At 45.7% G+C, this 9,448-nt stretch overlaps 1 protein-coding gene across 1 annotated transcript; it reads right to left on the minus strand.

Moving 5' to 3' along the window:
* Nucleotides 1–173: 173 nt before the first annotated feature.
* Nucleotides 174–4,235, minus strand: LOC123421667 (nuclear envelope-associated protein 2-like). The gene is made up of 6 exons (XM_045107582.1): nt 3,964–4,235; nt 2,562–2,988; nt 2,372–2,479; nt 1,482–1,943; nt 1,255–1,356; nt 174–629 (listed from the first exon to the last, which is right to left on the minus strand). Exons 2-6 carry the CDS (start codon nt 2,754–2,756, stop codon nt 459–461), a joined length of 1,038 nt encoding a protein of 345 aa, XP_044963517.1. The 5' UTR covers nt 2,757–2,988; nt 3,964–4,235; the 3' UTR covers nt 174–458.
* Nucleotides 4,236–9,448: the final 5,213 nt, after the last annotated feature.

Consider the following 9,448-nt stretch of genomic DNA (forward strand, 5'->3'; position numbering starts at 1 on the left):
CCGTCCCAAAATAAGTAACTAAAAAATGACTCAGTTTTGTACTAACTTTAGTATAAAACTGAGTCTTTTTTGAGACGAAAGGGGTATAAGATAATTAAAAGCGTGTCAATGTCATATGTAGCCAAACTTAAGACAATTAATTCGAGGCAGAGGGAGTAGATGCTAAAGAGTAATAAGCAAAACATAGCACCATTAACATCACAGGATAAGTACATGATTGCAGTTGCTACCATACATGAACTAGCAGCTGAACTACACTGCTACAGTCTAGAGGTCTAAACTTGGACGTCGACGAATTCTGGTCACTGAACATCTGACCATGCAGCATACCCAGGCCTAAACCTAATTTACAAGGCTACTCCAGTAGTACATGGCTGGCTTCTTAAGACTACAGAGCGAGCTAGTTGCTCACCCAACATCTAGAATCTCCAACTTCTCTACACAAAATCACACTCTTCTCAACGCTTTGCGAGGACCATCACGACCAGCATTGACATGCCGGCGACGAACTTGAACGTATCATTCTCCCAGAAGGGCTTCTTGTCTTCGTCGCGGCGAGGGCCGTCGGGCTGCTTCATGGCCACCTGATCCTTGAGCTCCTTGAGCTGCTTCTCCCTCTTCTCCCCCATCTGCAGCAGAGGCAGCAAGAGCCAATGAGTTAGTCTCGGGTTCGGATTTCTTGATGATCTCAAACTGATCAGTGAGCACCATGAAAATCTTCTCAAGATTTCGACATGTGTTTATTTGCCATTAATTATTTCAACGGTTCGCTGGAAAAACATGGATATCTCAAACAGTCATGGATTCTTTCAGCATATTTTATTGCAGGCATCATCAATCAATGCAGAGGCCAGGAGTGTTGGATTTCTTCCTCAAGTTTTCTGGAGAGAAATATTGCACACATGCATGATTTAGCTGGTACCAGAGAAGATCAGATTACTGATACTAAAGAATTAAGGTTTTCCGCGACGCATGAATCAGTGATCTGTTTGACTTTGACCTGAACATTTTCCACACATAATTATGGCCAACTGCCGTAGCAGAGATGCTTCATTCACATGACATTGATTATTCAATTTCTTAATTTAACTGTCAGAAATCTTGATATGATGCTCAGGGATAAGGTGGCATATATTCAATTCAAGAAGGCCATAAATGGATATGGACAATAATGCTAGCAGAGCAAGCAAAATCGAAGTAGTGTTTCCTTCTTCACTCGAAAAAGGAAAAATATGCACATATTTAAGTACATACCCTCTGAAGTTTTCGGATTTGGGACCGTGATTCTTGAAGGCAGAATTCAAGTTTTAGAACCCTCTTTTTCAGCTCTTGGTCGGTTCTCCTCTGCTTCTCTAGCTGTTCAGCAAAGAAAAAACATATCTCGAGTAAACTTACAGAGCTTCATTGCAGCGAAAACAATGTCTGCCGAACAATATGAGGCAACATTTTGTATTTTTGTGGATGCTAGGAAGGCAACTTACTTGTGACTCTAGTTCCTTTGTTTTGTTTGTCCAATGAACAGTTAATATCCTGATTTCATCTCTCAGCCTGGCAATCTCTGTATCCTTAGTATTCAAATGCTTGCTAATATTCTCGATATTCCTTGGTGAAACATCAGATAAAACCTTCAGCAGCTCGTTATCTTTACTAGACCCAGCTCTGGAAACTGCGCCCATGATGTCGGTCTCAATCCTTAAGACATCATCCTTGAGTTGCCTCTGTGAAAGTTCCCTTGCCTTCAGGTCCTTCTGGAGAAGACCTACCTGCTCGCCAAGCTTGTTAACTCGAAGCTCGTGCTCTTTCAGCGAGCGGTCCTTCTCATTCAGCTCTTTCAACAAGGACAAGCACTGTGACTGAGCTGACTTGGCTGATGCAGCACTGGCTTCCGCTGTAGCTTGAGTAACTGATAGTCTTGATTTAAGATCATCCAAATCATCGAGGTACTGCACATAATTGCAGAAGTTATTGACAAAGAGAATTTCAATTTGAAGCGAAATGGAATCATTAGGGTTGGGACACCAGTATCATAATATGGTACATCACGCATCAGAAGATTTTAGATTAGAAGTATGAACATGTGAAATCATACTACTCTTTTCAAAGTGCTCAGATCACAATCAGTTCAGCAAAAGACAAGCACAATCAGTTCGATAAAAGAAACAGATGCAGAAACAAATGAAGGCAATTTTACAAGCAAATACATTGGCGCACACTATGTTGCACTGTATCAACCAAGGCTAGCAAACATATTTGGAATATAGTGTAGTATAGTTTTGGAGTTAATCCCAGATAAAAACTTTAGCAATTCTTCGTGGAATAGAAATTTGGGATTCAAATGCAACCATAAATGGAAATTGAGGGAGCTCCTCACATGTTCGGTGATGCCTCTCGTTGCATTTAGCTGCTCATCTTTGTCCAGTAAGCATTGCTGCAGCTTACTCACTTCTTCCTCCATGCTCCTTGCCTTCGTCTCTGCAACCTGCAACGTTCTCTCTCTAGTCAGAACAAACATGTAAGCAGTGACGAAGGTAGCAATTACAAAGCAGTAGGAATTTACTAACCTTCCTAGTTTGGGATTCCCTAGTAAACAGCTGCTCCTGGGACGCAAGCTTGTGCCTCACATCCTTCAGCTCAGACGCCAGAGATGCCACGTTTCTTCTAAAGCTCAGCTTCTTCTCTGTAAGATCCTTCAACAGCGGGTCCAAACCCGACGAAGACGATGAGCATGGTCGTACCGCCTTCTCAGAAACTGCCATAGCCAAGCCCCGAACCAAACAGAGAAGATTTAAGCCCAAAGGCCAAAACTCAGATCCTGGGAGCACTGTCCTATTTTCTCCAAGAACAAACAGCACGGCTCACAGCAAGCATCCCATGTATACGAGACAAAAATAAGGGCACCGAGAGCTCCTCTTTGACAAATCAAACACCGTAGCCGCCTCACAAAGTTCTCTCTTTCACAGGCCAGTAGCAGTCAACCGGTAGCTTTCACTGCACAAAACAATTGCACAAATTTAGGGGCAGAGAAAGATGGTGATGCTTGCTACACGCGCCATGTTGCCCTTAAGTTACCGGCCTGAAAGCATCAGTTTTCTTCGGGTCACGGGTACGAGCTCTTCTTGTGGCACTAGACAGTCGGCAAGTAATTGACAGGAGTGTTGCTTTCAGCAGTCGACATGATTTTGTACTACTAGTAACGGATGGATAGCAAATGAAGCAAAGTAAGATAATGTTGTTGTTCATGCTACAAGTAACTTGTTCATGGCGGCCAATGCAGGGATCAACTCCTGAAGCAACTAATTAGTCAACTTCAAACATAGCATGTTCTTGGTGCTTCAAGTCAACCCACGCGTTCCGCGGTACATGCTATTTTTTACAGAATAAACTGACTGCAACATTGTCCTGTTCTACGGCATGTGAAAAATAATCTTTTATACGTACGAAGATATCAGGCTTTTTATAAAGATATTAATCTACTGAAGAGTGAAGAGTAGTGTTTGGGACAAAACAAAAGCATCTTCCATCGAGATTCCAGCAAGACGAGGACAAAAAGAAGCTGTGCATCTGCAAACTTTCAAACGCGTTCAAATTTTCCAGAGAATCCGACAGAAAACTTTAAGTGCTTAATTAAATATATACTACCCACAGAGTAGTAGTTCCTCGAAAAAATCACTTATTTATTTTTCTAGTACTGGTACGGGGAGTACTTAATTAATGGTACGGGGGCAGAAATTAAAAACAATTCGAGATTTCGAAATAATTCAAACCGGGGCAGCAACCCAGACAAAGAAAAAACGGCGACAGATTCCACAGATTTGCAGGGCAAACTCAAGAACACCGAGAACCGCATACTCACCGCTCAAATCTACCGAGCTCGCAATCTTCCAACCCCCTAACAACAAGACCCGTACAAACAAACACAGAGACCAACAGCATGAACACAGCGAGGCCAAGGAAATCTCGCACCTTCGTCCCCAGCAGCAGCAGCAGCAGCAGCAGCAGCCGAATCCCGGCAGGGGAAGCTCCAAGAACCACAGGCCGGACCGAGAAGAGCCTTCCTTCCGCTCCCTCCGGCGGAGATCTACGGCCCCATTGCGCAGCAAGTATTTGGTGAGTAGGGTTTACGAGATTCTGGGGCGGCCTTGCCCTGATTTTTCGCAGTGTCTGGTGGCGGAGGGGGCGAGATTGATGAGGGGAGAGAGAACGGGAAGTGTGCGGAGATGGTTGGGGAGCTGGGGTTTCGAAACTGAAATGCTGGCGTGCGGGCCCCGGCGGCGTCTAGCGCGCGGCAAAACTCCGAAATTTTCTGGGCGCTGTGCGGCACGTGGCCTGGCCGTGCGCCGGCCGGATCACCTGTTCCGTGTACGCGTAGCGCAGGGTGGTGGTGCCGTGTTCTCCTGTTTTTTTGTTTTGTGCCGCCGTGTTAGAAAGAAAAATGAGGTCCATGAGCTAACACAAAAGCACAAAAGCAACGTGGGTCCTTTAACCGTTCGCAAACATCCGAACCGAGTCATGCAATATGGCACTGTATCGATCCGTCAAGCGGTTCGACATGTTTTTTACGTAAACCGAAAACCAATATACATGGATTTACGCGAGGTCCATAGGGCTTTTAGCTACCTCAAAGATACCCCATGCAAAATATGGTTCACTTGAACGAATAATTGAGAATGTAAACTTATTGTTTGACGATACAACAAAATAGATAAAAATATGACAAAAACTACAAAGAGTAGTACGTGATAAAAAAAAGGTACCAAATCAATTGTTTGCTTCTTAATTTAGACATAGATAGATAAGCCAAGTTCAAAAAATGTACCATCCATAGCAGTTTTTAGAGAAGTTGTTATTGTATCACCAACATGCCTACTCTCAATAAATCTCTTAATTGTATACCCATGAGTGTTGACATACCTACATGAGACAAAGAGGTTACATCAATTTGAGTCAACAATACCCTAGATATATCAGTAGATACATATATGCACATTGCTTCAATTAAAATTCAGTCCGAAGCAGTTTATTAAATCATGCAAGTATAACATAGTGCAAGTGGATGAAAGGGGGGAACAAGGAAATCATCAATGAGAATGCAAGGTTCAGCAGCCGGCAGTGAAGCAGCTAACAGGGGTGGCGCGCGAGAGCGGGGGCCGGGAACCCGATAGCAGGGGGCAGTTGGGGGCGGAGGCGACACCATGGCGGACGGCAGCGCGAGTGCTAGAGTCTGGAGATCGATCTCGGTGGCCGCCGCGCGAGAGTTGCGTCTCCTCTTCCTTGTGCTCGTGCACATGATTGCACGTGCGTACGAGCTAGATCGTGTTTTTTAGCCCATAATGCTTTATTAAGATGTTTTCATAATGTTTACAGGGACGAAACCAAGGTTACCAGGTTGGCCTAACAACACATGTCGGCCAACCCCTAGCTTAAGTACGTGCTTTGCGAGATTATGAGCCCCCATATTAGACGATCTAAACTCATATCTAAAGTTCACAGAAGTAAAAGAAGAAGACCACTCCACAGTTTCCTGTATAACTGCTCCATAGCTTGTTGCACTGTCATTCTTAATGGCATTGACTACGATGCCGCAATCGGACACCACCTCCACCCGATGGACATAAAGATTTGAAGCAAGAGCCAAAACTTCTCTGGCCGCCAACGCTTCCAAGGTTGTAGGATCACTGGTGAATGGGAAGAGGATACGTGAAGCCCCAAGTACATACCTTCAAAATCGTGGCACACCACTCCCACGGAGTCGAAGCTGAGACAGCTGCATCAACGTTGCACTTCACATAATTTTGAGGCGGAGCCTTCCATTGATTGGATCTGGCCGGAGGCACCGAAGGAACAGTTGTGGTTTGGACCTTCCCGAGGATCTGAATCTCTTCGATAAAAGACGTGACAAACCCCTGCGCCACTGACGAGCTTTGAAATAGATCTTCGTGAATAGCCTTTTGCCTAGACCACCAAATTGCCCATATAATTACTAACATTTTTGTAAAATTCGTCGGCGTAAGAGTCCCACTCAAAGCGAACAACCAGTTCCCGGCCTTCGGTTCTTGGTTCATGCACATTGTCTCAACCAAGCGATCATCGGATAGAGCCCAAACACATCGTGCCATATTGCATGTGAGCAGGCTATGCCTCCAACCGTCCTCCGCTCCACATATCGCACACGCCGGTGAGTCAGCCATATTTTGATGATTCAACAAGTCCCTTGTCGGCAGAGATTGCCTTGCTAGCCTCCAAGTAAATAGTTTCAGTTTTGAAGGAACTTCTAGCTTCCAAATAGTGGACCAGTTGTTTGTTTCCTCTTATCTGTTGGACACCCCCGAGCCTCGTCTAGCCAACCCTCACACTCTATTTTCGTCTTGATGATCATATTGTGTGCTGAGCATACAGAGAAGTGGTCTCTCCGATCTTCATACCAAGACCAGAAATCTTCAACCTGTCCCGTGCATACAGGAATCTTCAGGATCGCATCAGCGTCGGGTGGCACAAAGACCTGCCTGACTAGAGTTTCGGTCCAAGATGCATTGGTCGCACCAATTAGCTCGGAGACTAGCTTAGGCGGATCAGCTAATCTTGATGTAATAAGACGGAGCATGGCAGCCCTAGAAATCCAGTTATGAGCCCAGATATATGTGGTGGATCCGTTGTCGTTTCTCCTTATAATTCCTTGTCGAAGAATATCCCTGCCATTAACCATCGCCCGCCATATCTGTGATGGGTTTGAGCCTAATTCCACATCCCAAAAAACGTGTCATGGGAAAGTACTTTGAATCCAGTATCCGGGCACTAAGAGAGGAATGTTCTGTTAATACTCTCCATGCTTGGTGACTCAAGAGGGACAAATGGAAAACTTTCAGATTCCTGAAGCCGACCCCCCAAGATTTTTTGGGCGTGTCATTGTTGGAATTATGCCCTAGAGGCAATAATAAATATAGTTATTATTATAATTCCTGTATCAAGATAATCATTTATTATCCATGCTATAATTGTATTGAATGAAGACATATATACATGTGTGGATACATAGACAAAACACTGTCCCTAGCAAGCCTCTAGTTGGCTAGCCAGTTGATCAAAGATAGTCAGTGTCTTCTGATTATGAACAAGGTGTTGTTGCTTGATAACTGGATCACGTCATTAGGAGAATCACGTGATGGACTAGACCCAAACTAATAGACGTAGCGTGTTGATCGTGTCATATTGTTGCTACTGTTTTCTGCGTGTCAAGTATTTGTTCCTATGACCATGAGATCATATAACTCACTGACACCGGAGGAATACTTTGCGTGTATCAAACGTCGCAACGTAACTGGATGACTATAAAGATGCTCTACAGGTATCTCCGAAGGTGTTCGTTGAGTTAGTATGGACCAGATTGGGATTTGTCACTCCGTGTGACGGAGAGGTATCTCGGGGCCCACTCGGTAATACAACATCACACACAAGCCTTGCAAGCAATGTGACTTAGTGTAAGTTACGGGATCTTGTATTACGGAACGAGTAAAGAGACTTGCCGGTAAACGAGATTGAAATAGGTATGCGGATACTGACGATCGAATCTCGGGCAAGTAACATACCGAAGGACAAAGGGAATGACATACGGGATTATATGAATCCTTGGCACTGAGGTTCAAACGATAAGATCTTCGTAGAATATGTAGGATCCAATATGGGCATCCAGGTCCCGCTATTGGATATTGACCGAGGAGTCTCTCGGGTCATGTCTACATAGTTCTCGAACCCGCAGGGTCTGCACACTTAAGGTTCGACGTTGTTTTATGCGTATTTGAGTTATATGGTTGGTTACCGAATGTTGTTCGGAGTCCCGGATGAGATCACGGACGTCACGAGGGTTTCCGGAATGGTCCGGAAACGAAGATTAATATATAGGATGACCTCATTTGATTACCGGAAGGTTTTCGGAGTTACCGGGAATGTACCGGGAATGACGAATGGGTTCCGGGGGTTCACCGGGGGGGCAACCCACCCCGGGGAAGCCCATAGGCCTTGGGGGTGGCGCACCAGCCCTTAGTGGGCTGGTGGGACAGCCCAAGAAGGCCCTATGCGCCATAGGAAGAAAATCAAAGAGAAAAAAAAGAGGAGGTGGGAAAAGGGGGAAGGACTCCTCCTTCCAAACCTAGTTGGACTCGGTTTGGAAGGGGAGGGTTGCCCCCCTTGGCTCGGCCGACCCCCTTGGGAGTCCTTGGACCCCAAGGCAAGGCTCCCCCTCCTCCCCCTATATATACGGAGGTTTTAGGGCTGATTTGAGACAACTTTGCCACGGCAGCCCGACCACATATCTCCACGGTTTTACCTCTAGATCACGTTTCTGCGGAGCTCACGCGGAGCCCTGCTGAGATAAGATCATCACCAACCTCCGGAGCGCCGTCACGCTGCCGGAAAACTATTCTACCTCTCCGTCTCTCTTGCTGGATCAAGAAGGCCGAGATCATCGTCGAGCTGTACGTGTGCTGAACGCGGAGGTGCCGTCCGTTCGGCACTAGATCGTGGGACTGATCGCGGGACGGTTCGCAGGGCGGATCGAGGGACGTGAGGACGTCCCACTACATCAACCGCGTTCACTAACGCTTCTGCTGTACGGTCTACAAGGGTACGTAGATCGAACATCCCCTCTCGTAGATGGACATCACCATGATAGGTCTTCGTGTGCGTAGGAAATTTTTTGTTTCCCATGCGACGTTCCCCAAGAGTGGCATCATGAGCTAGGTTCATGCGTAGATGTCTTCTCGAGTAGAACACAAAAGTTTCTGTGGGCGGTGATGTGCGTTTTGCTACCCTCCTTAGTCTTTTCTTGATTCCGCGGTATTGTTGGGTTGAAGCGGCTTGGACCGACATTACTCGTACGCTTACGAGAGACTGGTTTCATCGCTACGAGTAACCCCGTTGCTCAAAGATGACTCGCAAGTGTCAGTTTCTCCAACTTTAGTTGAATCGGATTTGACCGAGGAGGTCCTTGGATGAGGTTAAATAGCAACTCATATATCTCCGTTGTGGTGTTTGCGTAAGTAAGATGCGATCCTACTAGATACCCATGGTCACCACGTAAAACATGCAACAACAAAATTAGAGGACGTCTAACTTGTTTTTGCAGGGTATGCTTGTGATGTGATATGGCCAATGATGTGATGTGATATATTGGATGTATGAGATGATCATGTTGTAATAGATAATATCGACTTGCACGTCGATGGTACGGCAACCGGCAGGAGCCATAGGGTTGTCTTTAAACTAACGTTTGTGCTTGCAGATGCGTTTACTATTTTGCTAGGATGTAGCTTTAGTAGTAATAGCATGAGTAGCACGACAACCCCGATGGCGACACGTTGATGGAGATCATGGTGTGGCGCCGGTGACAAGAAGATCGTGCCGGTGCTTGGTGATGGAGATCAAGGAACACGTGATGATGGCCATATCATGTCAC

The sequence above is a fragment of the Hordeum vulgare genome, chromosome 1H (assembly GCF_904849725.1).
Source record: "Hordeum vulgare subsp. vulgare chromosome 1H, MorexV3_pseudomolecules_assembly, whole genome shotgun sequence".
In the NCBI taxonomy this organism is placed as follows: domain Eukaryota; kingdom Viridiplantae; phylum Streptophyta; class Magnoliopsida; order Poales; family Poaceae; genus Hordeum; species Hordeum vulgare.

Coding starts and splice junctions, on each gene's coding strand:
- LOC123421667 (XM_045107582.1), bottom strand. CDS start 2,756: ATGGCAGTTTCTGAGAAGGCGGTACGACCATGCTCATCGTCTTCGTCG. Junction 1,944..2,371: donor CGAGAGGCATCACCGAACAT/GTGAGGAGCTCC, acceptor AATTATGTGCAG/TACCTCGATGATTTGGATGA. Junction 630..1,254: donor AAATCCGAAAACTTCAGAGG/GTATGTACTTAA, acceptor CCTCTGCTGCAG/ATGGGGGAGAAGAGGGAGAA.